Below are 26,142 nucleotides of genomic sequence, written 5' to 3' on the forward strand. Positions count from 1 at the left end.
TATATTATTATAACTAATCTATAATACCTCTACATCCCAGTATACTTTGTTAATATACACCTAATATTATAATAGACAATGGAATTATATATATACATATAGCTATTTCTTTTCTTATCTATTAAGGAGAAACTAAAAAATTTCCCAAATATTAGCAAGATGACTCGTCGAACGTCTATGCGACTAGTCTGTGCGTATCCAGAGTACGATCTACCCTAGCGGACTATTGTGGAAGGGCTCGTACATACTAGAGGACTCTACCTAACGAATTGGGAAGGATCGTGAGAATCTCCTATGTTCTTAGCGGACATCTAAAGACCTCAAGGACGCCGGAGGGTTACACGTGCCGACCGTTTCAGGGCAACAACCCCCGACGCCAGGAACTCCAAAGAAATTCCAATCCGTCCCTCCTTCCACTCTTTCTAGATAAATCCATAAAATCGCCTTTCTCTTTTTCTTTCTCCTGCCGTTTTTCCATTCCTTCGTGTCCTATTTGCCTCGTTTTCTTTACACATTTATCGGAATCCTGAAACCCGCGAAACGAGTCTCGAAAATGCTTTTATAACGCTTAAATAATTTTCCAGACATTTGACACGTCGAATCTTATTTTCATTTGGCAAAACTGAACGATAATACGCATTGAAAAATTCAAGCACGCGTTACGTGCATCCAATGCGTATTTAGATATTCATTATACGTATATTTCATCTTCGCACTCTGGCTGATCTTGTCGTCCCACGTGTACTCCCATAATCTGTAGCCTCGTTTTTCACTTTCTGTCGAGGACTTCTCGAAAAAAGTTACAAGAAAAATGGAGAATGTCAAATTTTAGAAAAGAAAAATTTATTTTTTAATATCATAATGCCTTCGTATTCTCTTAAATATCGTTATAAAAATAAAATATCATTTTATTCTCCATTCTGTTCTGCGTTGTATTCACTTATAACTTTAGGCGATACGTAACACATTAAACTCTAAAAAAATGGAAAGTATTCGTTTCTCGTTGTACGCCCGAATTTCTTAAAACTACTGCAAAAGTGAGAAAATTTGAATTCGCGATGCGATACAGCGACGAAGAGCGCATACGGAAGCATACGAAAAAATGTTAACCTCAAAATTCGTTACAATTGGCACTCGTCCTTTTTCCCTCCACCCTTCGCGTGTTACCAACCTGGCTACGATATCAAGATCGAATTCAAATTTCAAGTTTATCCAAATCGGTCGGTGCTGCTGAATCGTGCGTGTCAATGAACGCGAAAATAAATCGATTCGGCCGAACTTTGTTCCACGTGTACTCCTGACGTTCAACTGCCATCTGTGATACGTTTACGGTAACTTTCTACAACTATCCGCAATCTGATCGAAAATACTTTCTCCTACTTTCGATAGCTGATCGTAACGCCATAACGATCGGTACGATCGATTGATAAAGTTTGACTGGGTATCGGACTATAATCGGAAAAAAGTCTCTACAACCGCATGTATGCACATTTCTTTGAGATGACATAACTTTAGTATGCATCATCGATATTTTTCTCGTACGAAGAAACCCGCGAACGGAACGCGTACCAGACCAGTCTGGTGTAACCGAAACGAATCGGGTCTTCGTCCTTGTAAGTTTCAGCCACGTGAACGACTGATCATAGGTGGCACATTCAGTTCGTACGGCGGTTTAATGAATGCAACAGTTCTTGGAATTCGTACGACCCGACGAAAGCGGCCGAAAATAAACCACATTAATTGAAACTCTCTGTTACACTGTATGCCAATTTAGTTGCGCAAACTGTCGGACTGATATCTCAGCAATTGATCCGTTTATGGAAATTGATTATGTCGTTCGACTTGTGAAATCATTTTAATCTCAGCGTTTTACACGGCTCCTCGCATCCGTCGATTACAATAGGGATACGTTGACCAATAATAAGTATATATAATAATATAATTATTACAATAAAATTCAGGGATTATCGTATTCACGTAATTTAAGAATAGATTAACAATTTTTTAGTACCAACTTACATAGTAATCAGTCGATATATTACAATACAATTTATGAACTATCAGACAAACATAATTGAGGGATAGATTAGCAATCTTTAGGTACAAATTTACATAGTAATTAATGATATTTTTTATTATAAGTTTGCATAATCTATCGATAAAGGTATGCTAAATTCCTTCGCAAAGAAAGTGTTAACGATATGTGCACGTTAACAACATATGCGTATGATTTATTTGAACAATGTTATCATTTTAAAAAACACGCATATTGCATAATATTAATTACCGCATGTAATCGAGTACTTCGAAGATAAGGGGACTTGACGAATAATCTCAAAACGACTTTAACCGTATAAGATACAAAGCCTTAATGGAAAAAACTTAATAGTTTAAACGACGTGCCAGAGTGTTTTGTAAGATTTAAGCGATTTTCAGAATCCATTGCACAGTATGAATGACAAAACTCTACTGATTATTCTATGTAACAAATATTTAAATTATTTCAAGTCATTCTTGTTGTTATTAGATGGATCAGTCTGAAAATACAAATTACAAATTAATTTGGAGTCAATACGGTGCTGTGTCCAATCATCGTTGCACTAATTTTATCGCGCGATATTCCTTTCATTTATATTCTCTTATTTTAATTGTATAACGGTCATTTTTAACGTCAGAGCTACTAACATCTAATGTACATTTAAATACATTAATAACCATATTACAAACGTGTAAGAATAAACATATTAATCTCGTAAGATTAAAGCAACTGCAGATTCTTAGTACTATAGTGGAAGAAAAGAATCTGAAAGCTGTAGTATATTGGCTGGTAGCACAGCTCATAGTCGAAACATTTGTCGAAGAGGAAAGAAACGACGAAGAGAAGATAAAGTGGAGGTAAAGTAGGAAAAAGATTAGTCGAAGAAGTCGTGAAACGCAGTCGCATTTGTCAAATGCATCTGTCAGATGCAGAACGAGAAAAAACAAGAGTACTAAGAGGTGTTGGCGTACTGGTTATAATATACATACATATGTATGTAATGGGAGGCGTCGCTGGCAGGATAAATGCAAATAGATTCGCAGCGATTACCGAAGATATATTGTCCGTCGTAGAATAGAACGGGATTCCCTTCCACGTGGAGACAATCGGAGTTTTCCGAGTAGATCACGTTACACGTGGAAATGCGCCGTATTACGTAATATGGAAGGTCACTTGTTTGCTAACTCGCGGAAGATCAGGGAGCTGAGGTCAGGCACGTGGAACTGACGTGTTACGAGAGGACGTGACGACGCGTACATGCATATAGTAAAAACCCCTTATACAGGGTATCCTCGTTTTAAACGTCAAAATTTTGGCAGCGCGAAAGGTACTGATAAACTAAGAAAAAGATTGTTCATAGATTTGCTCGTTTTAGTCCCATTTCGGAGAAAATCGCGGCGAAAGGAAAGTTTTCGTTTTTACCTCCCCGAGAAAACTTTACGTCTCAGCCTGCGTCTGATCACACCTAACCACCTAACTGCTATGTTACGTGGAACAATGACCGTCCTAATTGCACCTACGGATTGCTCTGCTGATATTTGATGCGTCGCTACACGCTCCCGAAGTTTTGACATTTAAATCGCGAACACCGTGTACATACAGAGTATGCACGCTATTAGTTCCCAGCGTTTTACTCGTAAACGATACGTAGGAGAAAAAAACGAAAGGGAAAAAGATAAACGATTAAAAGTGAAACAGTTAAAACACAAAAATGGCTATAACTTTGAAACGAGATCGACTGTCCTGTCCACTCGTAAAACGAGTCCCACATGTTATGACACCAAATGCATAAAGTTTCTAGAAACGTACGAATACTTCTTTGAGCACGCATATCAATTTTCGTATGGTAACTCGTGGTATCAAATACTTCCTACTGCGAATCTCTGTCACCGACGATTGTTAGCCCTCCGATTGTTAGTTTCTCCTTTTCCTATAATTCCGTAGGATTCTTCCAGTGTATCTAATCGAGCCCAACTCCATCGTTGCTTCACATCGAAACTTTACGTGTTTTCGCGCTAATTCGACGATAAACCGATAATATCGAGCGTGCAAAACGATTTTCCTATATCCGACACGACGATCGAAATTGACTCAACGAGAAAGATCTCGCGCGAATTATAGCGCAGAGAGGTTGTCTACAGTGTATAGTACGACTCGCGTTAGTTTAGATTAAGCTCGATAAGGTTATACGAATTCCAATAACGCTAAAGAATAATTATTCGCAAACGCTGCACACGCTGCACGTTATCAGGTTGAAAGGTGCATGTCTTATCGTTCTCGTGGCACGTGTTCCTCAATGACAAGTTCGACGAACCTTCTATTCATTGTCACAGTGCGTTATTCCTTGCATCGGAGTAAGCTTCAACTTTTTGAATAGTTCTGTATAGTTCCTTTGGTTTTCGGCTGAACGTTGCAACAGAATCAATCGGGAATGAAAATCAGTCTTTCAGGTAGTTAAACACAGGTAGGGCGTACAAAAAAGTTGGGAAAAACTTAAGGCGTATAGCAGTACTTATCGAAAGAAGGGAAAAGGTCTCGACGAACATGGGTCCAAAAACACATTAGTTTCTAGGGTTAGTTTCTGAGTTATGAGGTGTCTTTGTCGGTAAGACATTACCCTTGCAGCGTGTGTTCGATACGTCCCTCGTTTATTTCAACCTACACCCTGACGCATATTCTCGTAGAAATAACATTTTTGAAGTTTTTCCCAACTTTTCTGTATACTTTGTACATATTCGACACATTGTAGTCTTTGTATATAGTTAATCATTTATCTTATTTGTTATCTTAAACTTAAATTAGTCTTGAATCATAAACAGTATAGTAAGGCCAGGGATTTATCTTAGCCTATAAATAGACGTCTAACCGTTATAATAACATTCCTTTGATCTCTATTGCAACTCGGTTCTCTTGCTCGAATTTTCTACCACATACACTCATCTCTCTCGCTAATCTGCCTCCTAATAAACTAATCGTATTCTCCTTGCCAAGCAAGCCAAATATTCTCGTATTTGGCTTGCCAAGTAGTGTTATCGATTTACTCGATCTTTCTAATCGCGCGTTATTTTCAGGAAGGAAGAGAGCGAGAGGAAAAGAGGGAAGATGGAAAGGAAGAGAAAGAGGAGGGAGCATATGTTACGCGTTGCATATCGATGTAATGTGCATTGACATCTGTGCAGAAGGACAAGATTCATTCAAATGCTGATAGACGTTTCAACGCCGTCGTATAGACGAGTTTCTATGAACTGCAAATCGTTTACCTTTTATCTGCCGAAGTCCATCGTTTATCTATCTTTGACATTGTTATCTAACTCGTTATGTTGCATCAACATCAGCAGTCGCAGGCATTAATATACAATTGCTTCTTAAAAATTAGCTTCGCTAATATACCGAAGAGACATCGTCGATATCTTTCTTAGGTCAAGATAAGGATAGAACAGCGTATTTGTTATTGGAAGCATTGTTAAAGAGTTACGTCGATAAAAGAAAAGGACATACGAAATGAACGGTAACGAACGTGCGTTACAACGGTACAAAATGCGATTTAATAAGAAATGTTTGCGCTTGCAAGTAGTTGGAAGATATTATAACGCTTCTACGATTCTAATTAAAATACAAGATTAGCAGCGGCAAAACATTTAATTTATGATACAAAGAAGTATCGTGATATTTCCTACTTACTATTAGATTAAACATTTCCGATCAATTCGTATTTTACAACGCAGTAACGTACGTTCGTTACAATTCTAATTTTTTGCCATAACTCTTTAACGATTCTTCAAATTGCATATGTGACACATTGTCCTTATCTCAACTTTTATAGAATGTACGGACGGTTGGAAAGAAATTCGGACACCCTGTACATTTTGCATCGTCTGTATCCGTAGATCGTTAAATAGCAGAGATAAAATTAATAAAATACGATGTAAAAGTAATCACGGGGCTGTTAATTTAAATACCAGTAGCTAGTAGCACGCAGATATCGATCGAATATAGATCGGACATCAGATCGAACGAAAGGTGTTGCAAAAAATTTGCAAATGTATTAACTGTACAGGCCGGCGAAGAGGGGAACAAAAAATTAATGGCGTTCTCCGTTAATTGTCCTTGGCTTCCTACACGTTCTCGTTTCAATAGCCACCAAAGAGACACAATCGAATTAATCAAACACATCGAAACTGCCTTAACTACGGTAGAACTCCGTTTATCCGAACTGATGTCATCGCAATGCCCGATTTATCGAATATGGCCATGCTCCGTATCGCTTATATGAATAAAGGTTTTTGCCAATTTTGCTTTAGCACCAGTAACGGATGCCCTTTTCCGCCTCAAATATCTATGGACTTTATTAGCGTTTACATACAATGCATTCTTTCCTCTATTCGATCGAGCGAATTCCGATTATCACGATTTAGTATGAAACTAGTAATTATAACCAGTAGATAATGGCGGTCCAACTATCGGAACAAAATAACGATTAAAGAAATCCAGACAAAATTAGCAAAAATATACGATGTTGGAGAAGCCACGATCGCAGACATTAAAAATCAAAAACACGATATTGAAAATTATCCGAAACATGTGAATTCCTCGGACGTTGGCGTCAGTAGAAGAACCCTAAATATACCGATGAAATGGGTTTGTTGCGATAAAGACGATAATAACGACGATTTTATACAAATGGAAACAGCAAACGAAAGTGGTAATGGAGAGATGTCTTCCCATTCCGAAACATTCGTGGCATTCGAAAAAGGAGCTTCGGTGATTCCAAGTACAAAAAGAACGTGACTCTATGCAGTTATTTATGTTGAAAGAATTATGCGACTTACGCGACGGGCAGAAAAATATGAGATTCATAAATATCTAAAGAAACTGTCAATTAATCTCAGTCTGTATTTGAACGAATGAAATTTCATACGACAAAAAGTGATTGTTCTATTGTTAGAACAGTTTTGGTTCAGAACCCTGTTATCAGAACCCTATTGGTTCGTAAGAGATAAGGGAAGCTCTACTGTATTTACAAATTTCCACTTGGTAGAATCTATTTATATAAAAGTTAACTCCGATTATACGAATGACAAATAGCGAAAGAAGGGAGAACTAGTGGATTATTATTATCCGACTTGTTCAGTCAAGCTAAGTCTACATTGACGGACAATTGTCCACGGACACGTGTTGCAGCCAATCAACATCTGTCTTTCGTGGAAAATCCGCAGAAAGGCAGATTCTGATTAACTGTGACACGTGTCCGCGGACACTTGTCTGTCGATGTAGACTCAGCTTTATCCGATACGTCTAGTCCAGTTATCCGACACGCTTGTCCCCCGATCGAAAAATCTAGTTTTACTGTATCTAATAACATATAACCATATATAACTATAGAAAATAACTACATCCATCTATATTAAATAGGTAATATTTTCACATTTATACAATGCGATGAAAACCTAATTTGTATTTTATCGATACAAAATCGACAAGAAATTTTCAATCATCTGCTCGCTGCAAGACTGCAAATGTTTATGCGTTCGTGTACGTAAAATGTAAAAGTCTACCGAACGCGTATGATACGCGAAAGCGTATAAATTCTGCGTTGGTTGCGTTTATAGAAACGTAAATTTGTATAGAAATATAGTACAAGAAATCGCAGTCCACTCATTAGCGAAAAACCTGTCGAGAATATTAGGAATAAAAAGGTAGAACGCGCGAGAATTATCTACGGGTACGTTTGTGCGAAATACATCGACTATCAAATTATGTAATCAATCATTATCGATCCTTATAGCCTGCCGATTATTCGGACAGAAACTCCTAACGAGTATCAACCGGTCTTACTCGGTCGTTCTCAACGATAACTCGAAATTCGTTTACTCGAAGCATCCTGCATCTCGTTCGCGGTTTTACGTCCTTTTTAAAATCGCATTTTTATACATCTCGTGTGCATCACTTCGTCTTCGTTGTTTATCTGAACTTAGCCTTTGTTCGATCGTCGGATTCTTTCGGTTCGCGCCTAACAGTGTTCGTAATTTGGCATGTGCTTAATCAAATCAGACTCGCTATTGTCAGTGAATGGATCATTGCCTGTACAAGTAGATGATTTCGAAAGAGATGCAAAGGGAGTCGAAATCGAAAGTGCAACATTGGCACCGATTAAAATATCTTCTTAGAGAAAGAACGTCGTCGGCGCGTTCAGGCAAACATTGTGCTGTGTTTTCGTTTAGTTTGGAATTCTCCAGGGAAATTTTCTGTCCATCAAAGGTAACGACTACGATGAAACGAACGTTAGCAGTGAAAGTGGCAACTCGTTTAACGAAGATTAAAAGTTTGATTGTGTTTAGTCGTGCTCGAGGAAAGATTGTTAGAGATACTACACTACATACCTATGTACTTTGTCTAAAATTCTTAAAATCATTTCGCTGTTATGCGCGAGGCAAAGTGATAACTTTCTTCTCGTGAAAACAGTAGCTTTCTTTCGTGTATTACATTGTGTATATTTACGATATTAAGAATAACGTGCAGGAGGTACAGTCAATGTAATTCTTAAACCTGAAGAACATGGATACGTTCATCCTCCGTTACGTTTCCAGATCACGAAGATAAATGTTTCGTCGTTGATGATAAGTAGAGCGAAAATTTTTATGCATTTATAGGAAATTTGAACGCAGAGTACATACGATATGTCAAAATATATAAGACATTAGTTTTTAAGTCGTAATACGGTTTTCTACCAAGTCTGTACTTTTTTAATTATATTCTAGAAAACACGAACTTGCATAAGAATGCGTTTAGTAATAATTATCGAGAGAAGAAATTTACATTATGTTTCGACGAGTTCGGCTGCACGTTTGCACGAACCGTTTTTCCAGAACCGCTCGAAACAACCAACTTCCAAACCAACTTCGCTTTCCTTTTTAGATTTTTCTAATCTCGCGGTGATCCTTAAATTTTGGTATTTCGATTCTTCAGCTTTCTAAAAGAAATATTTAACCCAAAATTAAGCCGAGAACTCGCGTCAAGAGCGAATTTTCTCGTATTTTGTTCGAAGTAAAAATACGTTTATAATAATTAGGTTAGTTGAGTGATTAAGATTAAAGAAATACTAGAGAGTGTCACAATTTGCAAAGTATATTTTATAAAGGTCTTCGTTCATCGTCCGTTGGACCGGGTATTAGCGATACTTCTCGAACAAAACGATTAAAAAGGTAGATCACCGTATGTGACAAGTTATTTCGCTGAGAAATCCTTGAATGTAAACGTAGCTCGAACCGATAGCGTTCGAATCGTTGGTAATCTCTCGTGTATCTTTCACATTGTTACTATTCGCATGTATTATTTATACGCGTGCACATAACAAACATGGACAACGTGGACGATGTAGAGAACGTACAGGTATTCACGAAACTCGATTTTCTATAGAATAACTGACCGTTTGTATTGTCCCTGTAAATCGTTGCGCATAAATATGAATCGCGCGATCGAAGAAGCTGGAGCATGGTACGTGTGTACTATCAGAAAAATTCATGCGGCGTGTGAACCGATATTCCGTGCAAATGTAAATTTTATACACATTTTCAGTGACACACATACAAAGAAATGGGGGCTCTACCTTTGTACGTAGAGTCAGTCGACGCCTCGCATCGTACATACACATGCACGTCTCACGTGTTTGTTTCTATTGGTGGAGGAGTTAGCCACTGGCCGCTGATGTAGTAGTAGTACACAGAGCATTCAGTAGTATATAAGGGCGACTCTTTCGTACGACCACGCATAACCGACAGGGAGTCATTCCATGACACGCGTTGCACGCGACCGGGGCAGTCTCTCTTCCTCCGTTTCTTCCTCTTCGTCGTCATTCTTTCGCCGTATTGTGATTGCCGCTTAGTTCGTCAAAGTGGATCCTAGGGGGTAGCTTGACCCTCACTCTCGCCTTCTCTGCCCCCCTTCTTTTTATCTTTTCTCCCTCTCTCAAGATTCATCATCCTTTGCACAACGATTTTCCGCATTTCTATACGAGCACGCCAGTATCTATCTTTACTATTGAGAAATCTCCTTAACAGATTCGTCGTACTCGTTTGGAATGTCTTTGTCGATGATCGTCATAGGAGGATCGTGGCTGACGTTAATTTTGTCCATGTGCTTGATGTTAATCGTTCTGCTATTGGTGGTCCGACGAGGGAAATTTCTGTATGCCCTAAGAAAAGTGCCATACCCGCCTGCTTTGCCCATCATTGGGAACGCGTATCAATTATGTTGCAGTCCGGAAGGTAAGCGATATGTTTTCTGAGACACCGTCCACTTAGGCTATTCGTAGCATAAGCTATAGACTTTCTTACAATTTCTTTGAATTTTTGCGATACGTTATTTGGTATATTATCTATATATGACTCAACTCTTAGCCTAACTTAATCAAACTGGGAATATTCCTATACAAGATTAATTACAAAACCGTTTATTTTATTGTTAGTTAAAAAATTAATGTCTCGCGTAAAATGGCTAGGAGAATGTTTTTTTTCGAAGAGAAATCAAGCCCTCGTCTCGTCGTTCCCGCGCCACAAATATACCTTGCACATCTATAAATTTAAGAAATCCGTTTTTAGCTATAAAGTATGAAAATGCTGAATTACACGATCATTTCTGTGACGATTTGATACGTGTCGTTTCTTAATCCGTTGCTATACAAAGTCGAGTAATACACGTGGCGTGAATTGTAGATTATGGTTCAAATGTGACAGACACGAATGGCACTCGTGATATAGATTATCCCGAAGAAATTCGTTTTCACAATTGACCACTGTCAAATATAATCTATTCTGACATTTTTCATTTGCCCCGCTAAAGCAATAAATTATTCTGTCGCAGATAGTTGGTGAAAAAATTGTGAGGCAATTGAATTAAGCGTTATTAGCGAGTTAACGTTTTAGGCAGTGTGATACAATTGCAACGACCTGTTTCGATATTACAAGACCGTAGATTTCTACGAATTTATAGGAAAATTGCAAAAATGCGCGAAAATGAACGTAACAAGAAGTATATAAAATATCCAAAGTAATAGTGCATCCGATAATACTATAATACTCTCGAAAACGTAAATTTGCATAAAATAATTCAACAGGTAGCCACGGCCCACGAGCGCTATTTTACGCAAGCATAACTGTTGCAGTATCGCTACATGCTAATCATGTGCACGATTACTGCGTTATGATACGCATTTTGGTATTTGGCGTAACACATTTTCGTTACTTGTTGCGTATTTGTTCGAAATACGAAGCTCAGAAAATTCCACAATTCGAGCATTTTTGCGACAAGTAGATCGTCAGGTTGATAAATATTATATGGCGAATATATCACGTTGGTAAATATTCCTCAAAAATACGAGATATCGGAGATATCCGTCAGATTCGACCACGTACGTAATTCTGCGTGCTCGCGTATTTACTTACTGTTATTTCCAAGTTTGTACAAGATTGCGATAACCTCGACATCAAAGAAATTCGCGCCATTGACCATGCAGGCAGATGCACCGATATCGAGAGCGGAGACACTCGCGGTCGGTATTTCGGTGTCGCCTAACAACAGGTAAACGCGTAATTTACACCGGTGAAAGCTAAATTGCGCGATGCTGGTGCGCTACTGGTACGCTACAGTGGTGCACTTGATACTCCTGATAAATATGCGGCAGATTCGATTACGTAGTTTCGTGTAACACAATGCCGAAAGGAACTGTCATCAACCGCGAACCTTATCTTCGAATAATACACTTATTTCCATAAGAGAGATTAAAAGAGAGCATCTAAATATATAAATGCGATATCGGGAATTATCTCATTGTAAATACGTATGATTTATAGTAACAAAGTGAAGGATTTCGTAGATAGTCACGTACGTTGCTCAGTATTGCTATAGAATATATAGTAAAATAGTGTAGCGAGAATGTTAACCATACGGATCTTTTTGATCCATCCAACGAATATAAATTATTTTATAATATCGACACTTCTTTTTAATACCTTTTTCGCATGGTCCGACAGCGATCGATAAATATAGACGAAATATAACGGTTCAAAGTATCGGAATCCATCGGTTCAAGAATTACGCGTTGCAACAGTTTGCGGTTAAACTTCGTTCCGGGGCGCCAATCTTTTTTTAATCTTCCGATAGTATTCGGTGAATAAGGACGAAATATAGAGCGTGTCATAACATGTGGAACCTACTCGAGAAGCGGACACGAGGCACAGAAGCGATGAAAAAGTTTCGCGTGGACACGTGTCCCATCCGACCTTCTTTCAAAGTTATAGCCATTTTTCTCTTTCAATGGTCCGCGACAGTTTATCTTCGTACGAAGTGCTCGAAATGGCTATCCTCGACCTGTATCGAAACTTGCAGCCGGCGTGCTGAAGAATTTTGCAATTTTTCAAAAATTCCAAAGTCTAATAATAATAATAATAATAATTTGAAACAAAGTCGGATAGCTGCTGTGCACTGCTCGAGTAGGTTCCACGTAAATAACACGCTCTGTGTAACAATTCTCAGCTTAGAAATCCATTGGTTTAACGGCCGTAATCAATATATGAATCGATAAGGTAAATAGTCTTCAACATAACAGTTTTGAGTCCGTTGATACACCGATTTAAAAATCGCGACCGATATATGAATCGACTCGGTAAATATCATTTTGGACAACGTGTTCGGACTTCCGGTGACGGGAGAATTAATAACCCAGTCAATACTACGGCGATAATGTTCGTAATGTCAACAGGGACTAACGCTATCTTATGTGACTAACGGTCTATCTCCAATGCATAAGATAGGGTAAGTTACGCACGATAGAGTGGGCTAAGAGTACCAAAATTTAACGAGCCATAATTTCGGAACAAATGAACTTCGACGTTTAAATCCTGCACTGCGATTCTACTCGTCGATCGCTGTCAGATCGTGCGAAGAAAGTTCAAATAAAGATTTGCTACCCCAAAAGGAAGTTTAGCCTAAATGTGTTCAAATATAATCTAAAAATATTATATAAAAGCTATCTTTGCGCTTCACCTTTGCCCTTCTTCCCACAAAAAAAAAAAAAAATAACTAAATCGAAGATATAGAATGGAATTTTACAAAAGTTACATACGCCTGATATATCTACATAAGATTAAAAAATAGTTTATCGTTATGAACCCTTTTATTGCAAAGTTACGGATGGGTAAAGTTTCTTTTTCGATTAAATAAACGAGCGTTATAACAAACATGGTATAATAACGTAATGGTTATACCTATTCGTAAACTGGTTTCATTATCTTCAGAATTATCTAACAATTTCACGCTCGATCATGAATTTCTACTATCTATCGAATGGTACATTCGTGATGTTGGTCTAAGAAGGACGCTGCATCGGCATCTTTTAAACCGCACACGTAGGCGCCAGTGATCGATAATGTTCTGGTATCTCTTTGATGTTGAAAAAATTCAAGATTTTAATTTTAATTTGGCGCACAAGTATAGGCGGAATTCTCTGCGGATATTTCAGAAACCATGGCCGAGCGGCGATTACGTGCACAGGGAAAAGTTGTTCAGAAACATGCCGCTGGTAACATATTCGAAAATCATGAAATAATTGTCGAAAACCGAATGGGTGGTACTGGCATGCGAAGTTGGAACTTTGAAGAAACGGATTTTCGTATGCGTCGGTCTGATAATTCATTTTCAACGCGTACCGAAAGTAGTGGTCATCGTGAATGATAAAGTTCGATGTTTGGAAAACGACTTTTAATTCGGTTGGGGAAAGGCGTTCGTGAACGAGACGTTCATCTGACGTGCACTGGCGAAACAAACAGAAAGTCACGAGAAAGAAAGAGGAAAAAAGAAAGGAGGATTTATCCACCTCTGGCCGCTGAACGCTAAAGATAAATGGTTAGCCTGTCGCGCATAACCAGACGAAGAAAAAAGCGGGTCGAGGTCGTTCGCGGCCTGAATAACGTTATGATTCTTGTATGCAATTACACGTGGCGCGAAAAAGGAAAAAGTTCTTAGCAATAACGATGATTTTAAGAAATCGTTTAACAAGCGGTACTCTCGTTCAGATAAAACCGTACATGATGTATAAATATAAATAGTTCGTTGTGTAATCGACGTGTACGTGTATCTGTCGCGTAATTATAATTGGTATTATATCGATACTGAATTAATTACGAAGGAACATTATCCTAGCGCGACATAATTTAGATGAAATTTCCTAGAGATTAGCAAGTACGTTGCCAATGAACGATGACACCACTGGCGTACCAGAGAAAGCAAACGGTGGCGATAACTCGAATTCACCATGATCCGAAGGAAAGCGTAAGCGTCTCGTTCGCGCCAAGGTCTACGAGAGTATGCTTGTTCTTTTTCTCTTACGAATCATCACTACTCGATGACCTCGCGTTGCATTTTTGCCGGTCAACGTCCGGTCAGTGTCAGCGTACAGTCGCTTCTCTTTTACTAATTCTAGTAAATACCAGCCTTTCTGGTTCAGATCTATCCTGTTCCTTCTCTTTGCAACATTTTCAGAAATATTGAATCCGTAGGGAATAGCGTATAACGACGATCGTATTGTGGCGCTGCAACAAATTTTTAATTCGGTAAAGCCGTCGAATCTTTAGAAATAGCTTAAGTAATCAACAAGACTGTTTGTAACAAAGGAAAACCTAACGATGCGCGGTTTTTTCGAATCAGCTTACCTTCTTTCTCTTTTCTTAAACTTGGCACGTTTTATTTGTTTGATTGCCTGCGAACCGTTAACCGGCCACTCGAACGTCACGAGCGGTCGCCTCAGGGCCTGTTGCTACCTGATACGACCGCGACATAGGGTTAGGTTAGGGTTAGGTTTGACTTTCTCTTCCTTCGAAATATGCACTCGTCGATTACTCATTCTCTCCGCTTCCGTCCATCTCGAGAAAATGCCAAGTCAGGAAATTCGAGTGTCCACACCCCTTGCCTAGCAACTGGCCTAACTTCAACCATTTTTTTCTATCGCTAGTCCGTTATAGAACTTCAACGAGCAAACACGCGTTTCTTCTACAAATCTACCTATATCCCATGGTTTTTCCTCAATCCGCCTTACGCTTCGAAGAAACTCGATTGCGTCGAGTTGGTCTTCGATGTAGTCGAGCGAGAGTCGTGCGAACGATCCTCCCGTACTGCACCAGACGCTGTTCTTAAGAACTTGGAACGCATCGGCAACCCGATATGTTCCTCCCGCCTGAATTGGGTCGATCGGATACTTGGAAAACATACGGTTTCAGCAGGATGGGGCTACATCTCATACGACGCGCGATACTATCGTAATCTTGAAAGAAATTTTTCCCAAACTGTGACAGAAAGTCATTAATTAAATTCACCGACTCTCTCGCTCTCTTGACCTAAGCAGACATTCGCGTACATGTCGCTAGCTATTTGTAGCAACTAGCTACTTGTTTGCAGAGCATTCCATTTCTCCTCTGACTGTCTTCATACCCAGGATTTTTCCGAGGTCATCGTTACGAACATACCGCGAATAATTCACAACTGTGTCGTGTATTATCGACTGCATTGATCCTATTTTCCTCGTAATTCGATGCCGTACGTCCAGATAGGTTCTCCGATAACTTTGTAGATCAATAGTTTGTTTTCAGGATTCAGATATGATTGTCTTCCTGCGAGCTAATACGCTTGTTATTTCTCGTTATTTTCATTTATTCTATCTTCTTTCATACGTGGTGTCCCCGTGTTAGCCTCTTGTCCACGTACGTTTCGTGATATTTTACCGTTTTCCATTGTGGTATATTTTTGTCGTTTCTCTAAAAATTTGTAAAGCGGTGAAAATCACTTGGCCAATGTCCTATCTCACATATACATAATTGGAAAGACTCGACTAATAAAAATATACATACATATTTGTCTTATTTTAGCTAGAAATTATTTCTGAGTAAAATGATAGCGCTTCTTTTATGACACCCTGTACATACATACTATCTTATTTAAACGATTTCTATTGGTAGTTATGGATCGTTAAGGATATAGAAACTTGGAGGAAGAACGAAATAACAGAGAGAACGGCGAACATATTATAACTTTTTTCGGAACAATCGTTCTCAAACGCTGTGCATCGTCTTCTTAACAAGTAGGTAATTCGCGCCACGAGGCTGAAACGAGCTTAGAGATACGGCAATAACTTGATTGGCCGCGATGATTACTGCAAAAAGTCTGTTTCTGTACGAACGATGTCCGGGGTCAACGACCGCTGCAAATCACATGGAAACATCGACGATCTTACAAAACTGCGACACTTTCGATTTCCACCTCGTTTCAGATAACAATATTTCCTTCGAGACCTTCGTGAATCTCTTCTTTGTTCTGTTACTCTGTTGTACGAACTGTCTCCTTCCTCTTTTCCCGCTTCTTAATAATTCTTCTATATCGCAGGCCCCTTCATTCCCACGTCTCAGTGCACTTCTCCGATCAGTGCCTCAAGGCCCCTAAAGTTTCTCTCGCATAATACACGTCTGCTATACAGACTTCGCTATTTGACTTTGTTTTCGAGTTAACAGCGAGTTTCATGTTGAAATAATCCTACACAGGGCGGCTGGAGGAGATAGAAGGAAGCAGTTGAGCGAATGTGATTTACCTTATTTACAAGCAGAACGCAATATCCGACATTGAACCTTGTATTCTAATTCTTCGTCTCAGTATCTCACGCATAAATAAATAAATGCCAGATTATTAAATGTGAAGGTATGCAGATTTAGTTTGATAAAGGAAAAACTCGCTATAACTCGAAAACAAGGTCGAACAGTCATACATAGATTATGTGAGCGAAATCCATCGCCTGAGGATTCGGGACAAAGGTCAAAAACTGCATATAACTTGCAATTTCTCTGAAACTCAATATTAGAGAATCTGATGCGAGCAAAAGTCTGTTTATCGAGTCTTCTTTGGTATTTTCCCCACTCCGTGGCTCGATTTCGATCGATCACTGAATGAATTTCACTAAAAACATAGGGAACATCCAGTGCAGCAGTGTGTAGCGGTTATTGTATTATGCAGCGTAACTATAGTTGAAATAAAACAAATTACATTTTTACTTCAAGATTATATCTGCATGTCAGAAATCTATTTAATCCTATACAACTAGTAGTTGGCCCAAAAAAAAATTTTACGCGAGAATCTAGCCCCCTCCGCGGAGGATGTGTCTATTCGACATTCCTTCGCTATTTGGCGAGTCGAAGAAGCAATACGAAATCGTTCAATATCATATAAAACACGTACCTTCCCTGTTTATTTCCTGAATTGTATCCCAATCACATTGATCGAACTTTCAACCGATAACTTATCTTTGTGCATTACATTTACAAATTACCGACCGAAATTCGATATCAGTTCGTCGATAACAAAAAGTCGCAACGAACTACCTCCGATAAAACTTTCGCTGGGAAAATTAAAAAGATATTACTTTAATTCTAAACACGACGAACAAAATCTTTAATAAAAGGACGTTTATATGTTACAGAAGCCTTCAAAAAGATGCTGAAATGGGGAAAAGAGTTAGGTGATATGTATTTGGTTTGGGTAGGCATGCGACCGTTTATCTTCCTCTACAAAGCAGAAGCGATACAGCCACTGCTAAGCAGTAGTGTTCACATCGATAAAAGCTTGGAGTATGGATACTTACGACCTTGGCTTGGTTCCGGTTTGGTAACAAGCACTGGTGAGTACTACAAGGAACCATTAATACGATCCGTAAGTTTCTATTTCGCGTCCATTTAATCCTGCTTCGCTCCTCTGGTCATTTCTCGTCCAATCGTATTTTGCTAATGTCAAAAAATATTTTCAATTTAGATTCAAGAAAAATTGGTCGAAAGACCAGGCCAAATAATAATTAGCGATTCAACTGTCGAAAAAACAGTATTCCGCATTTAGTCGAGTACCATAGCACGTTATATCTTTGCAAGAATGAAAAAACTCGCACATGTCGAACCTACCCACGCCCAAAGGTTCACGCGATGAAGAAACGATACGATCGAAAGCGATGAAAAAAAAGATCTACAGGTAGATCGAATCAGCCCGATCTACTTGGCCGGCCACTAATTTCTGGAGGCTACATTTAACCGTTGCATGCCAGCATTTTTTCGGTTGAGAAATTTCAGCAGATTGCCAGCCAGACAACCAGTAGCAAAAATTTGTGTGACGAACGAACCCGAGTCGAGTTCTTTATAACGTTCTACTATCTGAATATTTTTTATATTCTACGGTACCTCGAACAAAATATTCTTCAGAATTTTTAACCTGCACCCGAAGCGAAATTGCGTGAACGCGAAGAATTGATTAGGTCGAATAAACGTTGAATGACATAACAGTTCTCTTTTAATCAAATTCGTGTTTTCAAACTCACAAAAATGAATTAAGAATCTAGATTCCGAGAATAGAATTTTATCTTGTGATCAATTAAAAAAAAAATCGGTTAAATATGCATGTATGAAAACTTTGTGCACTAAAACGATAATATCGCGGTCCGCGATATACGGTCGGTAAAGAAGTAATTCTTGGAGAAAAACATCGATGTTTTACAATGGCTAGCAAGGTCAACTGACCTAAATATAATAGAAAATTATTGGGATATGCTCGCTAGAAGACTTTACGAAGATGGACGGCAATTTCAGAATATAAATAATTTGAAAAACTGCATTGCCCACAAATGAGAAAAGATAGGTTAAAGTGAAATCGAAATGCCATTTAAATCGTTACAAATCAGAATGATAGCAATTGCAGAAAGTAAAGGAAGTTAACTTGTTAAGTTAATGAAATATATCTCTGTATTTTTGTTCGTTATTCAATAAAATTTTCCAGATCTATGCTACCTGCTGTCTTTTTGTCCGGGAGTACACCATTAACCATTTTCTCGTCATGACTCTTAATTTAAACCCTTTTGATTAATTTCTTTAACCTTTCACGAGAATAACCGAGAGAAAAAGAATGAAAAATTAAACGTAACAAATCGTTCACCATGTTCCAGGTGAGAAATGGCATTTTCGCAGGAAACTGCTAACACCAACCTTCCACAGCGGTCTTCTGGAAGTATACTTGAAGACGGCAATCAGAGAAGCCCAAATATTAATCTCATGCCTAAATCAGGAAGTCGATAAACCAGAATTCGACATTGTTCCTTATGCCAAACGAGCGGCGTTGGATATAATATGCGGTAAGACTACTCAATATTGCGTATCGTCGCTCTAGTTCTTGACTGTCCTATTTACATTAGTTTATGAACCATGAAAATTGATTTTGAAGTTTATGGGAGTACATTTCATAATACATACAATACCGTGAATAATTATAAACTCAACCTCATTTTTTGATTTTTCATAATATCAAAACAAAAATTAGCAAAATCGTATATATATAATTCCATATTATAATATAAATCATAATATAAATATAAATATTATCTTTCTGTCTTCTCATTTCGATTAAGAAAGTCAATAATTCGTCATATAACATCTCCTGATATCCTCTAGCGTTCAATTTACTCTTTATAAAAACAATTTTACTTAACATATCCAGACATGATATGCGGTTTCATGGAAACATTGAAGAAATAATGCAGAAAATGTGTTTGAGTCTATAATTATTCACAGCACTGTATATATATCAAGCGCGATATTTTCGAATAGAGCGAAGGAGAAACGCAAATCGATTGTGCGTATTGTCGCATAATCACAGATCTGCATTCCAAAGTGCATATGATGCAATCAGTATTGATCGCCATCACGGATGACTATTTCCACCGGTAATTTTTCATAGCGATCGAATAATTATTCGTACAAAACATACTATACAAAATTTATAGAGTTATTCCTAGAATAAATTAGTTTGTAAATTTCGCTGATTTAACAACGCTTATTATCATGTATAAGTAGACATTAAAATATTACATACGGGTGGAAAATTAATTACGCACAATTAGAAACAGCGACTGTGTTATGAAACTGCGAACGACAGTGAGAAAACATCACGCTTCGTTCTCAGTAGTCAGGAATGTCGACGAGTCTTCTTATCATCCTTCAATTTCAAGCCAACCATAATAATGGTCCTGTCAGAGTTTGAAGTTTTCAATTGTCTCTTCTTGCTCCTCATTTTTCGATCATTCTTATGACGAAGCAACGCAGTGTATTTATGATCCAACTTCTTTTTACCGCGCCTTACGTAACTTCTGTAATAACAAGATTTATTTTTACATCAGATACGCAACGTGAATAATTCAGTTAACTTATACGCCTCTCTTATACGCAATCATTTGAATTAACTACGTTATTTTTAGAATTGTATGTATTGTTTCAAAGCGCAAGATTAATCACGTCTTTTTAATCATACGTCGGAAGAGAAAAAAGTAAATACCTACAGCAAAACATTGTTTACTTCCAAATAAATTATTAGAAAACGTAAATATATATGTGTCATTTTATTCAACTCTTCCTTATTAAGGGAAGTGTACTATTTACTAATTTAAAAAAGAGCCCAATGCACCATAAAATAGTAAAGAAGAATTTTGTAGCTTCTGCTAAAAGCAGATAAAATAGTTTGTAATGCCTTACGGTGACTACCCTGCATAGTAATACTGTACTTTTTTAATGAATAAGAATAGTTTTGTCCTCCTCTTCATACTGCTCATTAATATTCATATATAACATTATTTTATTACTGCCAGGTAATTAAGAAAGACTTATCGCTATTTTTATGGGCATAAAGAAAGATGCAAAAAATGTGGAGGAAAAGCCACTAGATTCATAATAATTGCGCTTATACGCATTATTTATTATTTATCAAAGATGGTAATACTATACGAAAAAGTTAGAAAATTTCAGTTTCGTTATTACCGTGACTTTTCATTATGCAATTTTGATTTTCTTTTGCTCGACACTTTCGATCTCCGCTTCTTTTTTGGTTTCGATAATTCAATTATACGCTGAGTGGCTAGCAAAAAAATTCAAATTACCAGTTATTTAACGATAAACATATCTCACAATAGCAAATTGAACGATTAGAATCGAATAGTGAATTTAATAACCTGTCTGACTTAAGTCAACCGTTATTATTATTAATTTGGTACAGTTATTTCATCGCCAAAAATGTCCCAAACTATCAGAAATAACAGAGAGCAGTCAGAGTTTTTAAAGAGCAATGCGAAAGTGATACAAAACGGCGGGAACAATAAGCTTGTAATTCGTTAAAAATTATTTCGACGAGAAGCGCGTTAAAGAAAAAGATACCAACCGACGGCCGTGAGAGCACCAGGCGCAACGTATCCAATTGGTTTAGGGGGATACTGATAAGGAATCCGTGGCTTAGAAAGCTCAATAATACGTGACGATGCTTTCGGAATCTGTATTGAATTCGGCCGTGTCTGAGTCAGCTTTTCTTCAATGGTTCGAACGCGTGGTTGGGCTAACTGATTAGTGCGATCTGTTATTTCGTATAGAAGTGCTGATGCTTTTACCTGATGCAGAAAAGGAATCAACATAAAAGTGGATTGACGCTTTGCGATAGTTCAAACAATAGAAGTTTGGCTGAAGTTCGGTTAATCAGGCGTTACTAAAATTTCTTTACTGGAAAATGAAATTCATATAAGCGGATTTTCACTATAAATCATATTTTTCAATGTAGATATGGTTTTAAATGTCATGATCGATCGATTATGATGTCGTGATCGAAGTCGTACACCTACGTGACTAGATTCCAAGACGATGTCATTGTAGGCCTTAGTCGTCTTCGATTTTGCAATTTTCGATGCAACATTCAACGCATTGCGTTTCGCTATCTGTTTCCGAGAAATGTCTTCAGGCAGATGATCGGACGCCGAAACTGACTTGTCATTGTTCGGCTTTTCTTGTGATTTTGTGAATTTGCCCACGAATGTCTTGCTAAAGCAACTAAACGATTCGTCTGATCCCCAGTGACGAGTAGTGAGCAACATAGCCATTTCCTCTTGACAACATATGTATGTCACTTAAAAAATTTTGTACATCGTAAAAAACTTCCGTTTTTATTTATCGATTCTTCTCCTCGTATCTTTCAAACAACGAAGAATCAAACGTTTCCATTGCCTCCTTCAACTATAATCGAATTTTGTTAACCTTAATTCGTCCCTTGTATCAATTTGATACCATACGATAAATATGAAAAAGTAATATGCTCTACATATCTCTGTACTACGTGTAAACTATACGAATAATCATATAGGAAGCATTTGCATTTATTTTATCTTTCAGTTACTTTTGTCTTTTACCATTGTAACGATTTGACACAGAAGGATAAATTAATTTACGTATATTCAAAAACTGTACCTCCGTGAACCAGTGTTGTGAAGGTTGCAAGTGGTGAAATTCGAGAGCGTTTAAAGAAGTTAACCAGATTAGAATAATTTCATCAATTTAAACAATAGGCTTTTACTGCACTCTTTCTTATTGTTAGACAGGTTGGTATACCGGGAATCAGTTTAAAAAAATCTCCATTCACGACTATGGTCGCCTTAGTCAAAGGGATGAATTGTGAAAAACTTCGCGAAGCTTCGATAGTCTACGCGCGGGCTCTCGATTCTTACCAATTAGTCTGAATCCCTACATTACGTACTTTATTCCGTGCAACCAGCATAGTGCAACTAATTCTCACGAATGATCTTAAACATAATATCCGCCCTAACTCCGAATGTTTGTACAAACAAATTATAAATTACTCCGAGAAAAATATAAAAAAAAGAAACAAAAATATTTAGGAAAATTTTACATCTTTGTTTTTTAACATTACAGATAGTTCCATGGGATGTAACATTAATGCGCAAAAAAATTTTGAAAACGAGTATGTGCTGGCTGTGAACACGTAAGAGTATTTTCTACTAAATGCACATTAGAGCAAATGTCAAGTATGCCATTTATACATATACCTCTTCCAGACTAGCTTCCATCTCGCAAAGAAGATTTCTAAATGTGTGGATGTCTTTTGACCCGATCTTTAAGCTAACAAGCTGGGGTAAAGAGTACGATCAAGCACTTCGTATTACTCATGGATTCATTAACAAAGTAAATACATATAATTTTTCCTTCTACATTTCAGTTAAATACAGTTGAATCTTAACTTGAACTTCTGTTCTGCCCCATTATGAAATTCTATACGAATCATTATATTGCTTCTGTAACCAGAATTCAAAGAAGCTCTCTACAAGTCAAAGTTTACTTCTACAACCACATTTCATATTTTATTATCTGCTGGTTTCACAAAAAGATTACTAACATGCATGTCCAAGTACTTGTGAGCTGTAATGTACATATATATACATTACAATAAAAATTCATGTTTCACAAATACTCACAGTCACATTCTCATCCTACACTCATCATGCATTTCATGATCCTCTGGTGCATTGCCATAACGCATAAACTACATAACGTAAACTGTCATTTAGTTTTGTAGATAAATAATTAACCTCTAAAAGTTGAATTTGTCTTTCTTTGAATACGTAATCCAACGAGTATTAGTACCTGTACAAAACCTGTTTATGTCATTTTCATTTATTCAACCTGTCTTGAAAAGCTCGATACGATAACCTCCACAATGCACACTATAAACAAGCAGTACAAAATAATTTGTTAATTGATTTGACTTTATTTAAGTTTTGAATCTAAGATGTGGGATAATCAGAGGATGCAAAATTGTTGACTTCTTATGCTATCTTGCAGTTTTCGAGATGTTTCGATCTAAGTGTATTCGACGCCATATTGGTTTCTAGCCATTATCTGCTTGATCCGCACATATGAGGATTAAATTGAACTTCGAAAAATTAGTTTCACTAGCAATATGACGACAATTTTAAAAATCAATAATTTTGCGTTCCCTAAAGTAATTTACTCCTGAAAAATACTAATCTCTGTACGATATTTATATTACTATCGTTTATGAAATTTCTCTTATTCGGAAAATTCAACAAAACCTTTACAATCCATAATATAAACGCACAGTAGAAAATAACTTGTTAATTAACTTAACTTTATCTAAATTTTAAATCCAATATGTCTAGATAATCGCGGAAAGAAAAGCCGAGTGGAAAGCCAAAAAGGATGAGAATTGCCATGAACGGTCTCATAAACGTCAAGCTCTGTTAGACTTATTGTTAGAATTATCGAAAGATGGAGAAGTACTTAGTGATATTGATATTCGTGATGAGGTGAATACGTTTATGTTCGCGGGTCACGATACCACTGCGACTAGCATATCCTGGTTCCTGTATGCATTAGGAAGACATCCTCAGTACCAGGTAATTTTACACCGCATACTTCTACATGTCCTGCAACCGATGATACGATTAGAGAAGAGATGGTTTTACATGATAAAACAAGTTAAAAATATAGAGCAAAACTTTTTCACATATGGCTTTCCAAGAAAATTACTTTACATATTTATTGATTTCGTTGTAGATTAAGAATCTCTACTTATGTATATGTTTGTTGTACTAAATAATGAAGACACATATATAATTGGTTTTCAATAAAGTGTGTAAAATGCTCACGACAATTTCTAAATAACGAAATTTACAATGTATAAATATCTTGTTTTTCTCTATATTTTCCCGATGTGTAATAAATATAAACATAAGTAAATGTTCCCTAATTATTAAATTACTATGTACCTTTGTCACCTCTCATTTTAGGAAAAAATTCTTGAAGAATACTATGAGATAGCAAAAGCGGAAGAATTATCTCTAGATATACTAAGCAAATTAACGTGGTTAGAAGCGTGCATAAAAGAATCTTGGAGAATTTACCCAGTAGCACCACTCATCGCAAGACAGATTTATCACCCTATTACCATTTGTAAGTATAAATGTACACAAAGATATGTTTTCAGTGATAGAAAATTTGAATAAAGCAATTCGTTTCTAGTGGGACATGAAATTCCAGTAGGATCGACGGTTCTGGTAAATTCGTTCCTTCTTCATCGGGATACTCGATACTTTCCAGAGCCAGATACTTATCGACCAGAACGATTTCTTCCCAATGGACCAAAATATCCTTCTTATGCTTTCATTCCCTTCAGTGCTGGCTCTCGTAATTGTATAGGATGGAAATATGCCACGATGATCGTCAAAGTTCTTATTTTGCATATATTGAAAAATTTCCAAGTCAAGTCCTTAGATACAGAGGATCAACTTCGTTTCACCAGTGAATTGGTATTACACAATGCTAATGGACTTCGTTTAAAAATTACACCACGAAAATAGGGAAGTCTTGTTTAATTTTATTGCAGCAATATACACGATTGAGTGAAATGAAAAGATCGAAATAATATATATATATATCATTATAGTGAAATGAAAAGATCGAAATAATATATAATAATTATATATTATTTCGATCTTTTCATTTCACTATAATGATATATATATATATATACATACTTTGAACTGTAAGCAAAAGGCTGATTTTTTCTGCATATCAATGTTAGAGAAATCATATTTTGTGATAACAATAATGATGTTAATTTATGTCATATTCTTATGTTTATCACGACAGTCATTCGTATTTATTTAAGAGCAAAAAAATATCATAGGAAATTAGTTTGATAGAATTTGTATAATGATCAGTAGGAAATATTTATCTGTAAATTACATAAACATTAAGCATTGACTGTATGTTGTGCAAATCGTATTACATTGTTGTGGGTGGAGCTTAAGAGTCATAATAATCAAAGTTTTTGTATTCCTTTTACACAATTATTTTATGTCTTTCAAATGTTGCCACATTAAGTTATTACAATTGTATCTCTAATTTTATATGTTAACAGCCATTTGCGTAACTGATAAAAATTTTGTTATTAGTAAGTAGGTTTCTCGCTGCAATTAGAATAGAACTTCAAAATAGTTATAACTCGTTGAGAAGGACTTGTGTAATATATGTATGTTGAGCTACTTTAAGTTTAATTGATGTTTATCTATAATGGCAAAGAATGCAAAATGCTGAGACATTGTATTAGTGCACTGACTAATGACTAGGAAACTGTTGGTTATCTCGAAAGTGATATTAAATTTCGTGTATATTTTCTTATTAGATAGCTAT

The 26,142-nt window shown here is 37.0% G+C and overlaps 2 protein-coding genes across 5 annotated transcripts; one reads left to right on the forward strand and one right to left on the reverse strand.

The window, feature by feature from the left end:
* Window positions 1–9,698: 9,698 nt before the first annotated feature.
* LOC138188579 (cytochrome P450 4c3) lies at window positions 9,699–26,137 on the forward strand. Its single transcript, XM_069130500.1, has 8 exons — window positions 9,699–10,302; window positions 17,550–17,747; window positions 19,053–19,238; window positions 22,843–22,912; window positions 22,986–23,112; window positions 24,108–24,344; window positions 24,738–24,900; window positions 24,970–26,137. The coding sequence occupies exons 1-8, from the start codon at window positions 10,116–10,118 to the stop codon at window positions 25,305–25,307; spliced, it is 1,506 nt and encodes a 501-aa protein (XP_068986601.1). The 5' UTR covers window positions 9,699–10,115; the 3' UTR covers window positions 25,308–26,137.
* LOC138188581 (uncharacterized) lies at window positions 19,868–22,325 on the reverse strand. Of its 4 annotated transcripts, none has more exons than XR_011175557.1 (5): window positions 21,762–22,325; window positions 21,311–21,533; window positions 20,914–21,010; window positions 19,998–20,249; window positions 19,868–19,894 (listed from the first exon to the last, which is right to left on the reverse strand). XR_011175557.1 is itself a non-coding variant. In XM_069130502.1 (4 exons), exons 1-4 carry the CDS (start codon window positions 22,014–22,016, stop codon window positions 20,069–20,071), a joined length of 756 nt encoding a protein of 251 aa, XP_068986603.1. In that variant the 5' UTR covers window positions 22,017–22,325; the 3' UTR covers window positions 19,868–20,068. The 4 variants fall into 4 exon arrangements, 1 of the variants encoding a protein (XP_068986603.1); XR_011175556.1 differs by having other exon boundaries at window positions 19,976–20,249; XM_069130502.1 differs by having other exon boundaries at window positions 19,868–20,249.
* Window positions 26,138–26,142: the final 5 nt, after the last annotated feature.

This window comes from Bombus flavifrons, chromosome 17, assembly GCF_040668555.2.
Source record: "Bombus flavifrons isolate JBK064 chromosome 17, iyBomFlav1_principal, whole genome shotgun sequence".
NCBI lineage: Eukaryota > Metazoa > Arthropoda > Insecta > Hymenoptera > Apidae > Bombus > Bombus flavifrons.

Coding starts and splice junctions, on each gene's coding strand:
- LOC138188579 (XM_069130500.1), top strand. CDS start 10,116: ATGTCTTTGTCGATGATCGTCATAGGAGGATCGTGGCTGACGTTAATT. Junction 19,239..22,842: donor GGCGTTGGATATAATATGCG/GTAAGACTACTC, acceptor TTAACATTACAG/ATAGTTCCATGGGATGTAAC. Junction 22,913..22,985: donor TATGTGCTGGCTGTGAACAC/GTAAGAGTATTT, acceptor TACCTCTTCCAG/ACTAGCTTCCATCTCGCAAA.
- LOC138188581 (XM_069130502.1), bottom strand. CDS start 22,016: ATGGCTATGTTGCTCACTACTCGTCACTGGGGATCAGACGAATCGTTT. Junction 21,534..21,761: donor TCGTCTTGGAATCTAGTCAC/GTAGGTGTACGA, acceptor TTTCTGCATCAG/GTAAAAGCATCAGCACTTCT. Junction 21,011..21,310: donor TGGTGCTCTCACGGCCGTCG/GTTGGTATCTTT, acceptor TTTTTTTGCTAG/CCACTCAGCGTATAATTGAA.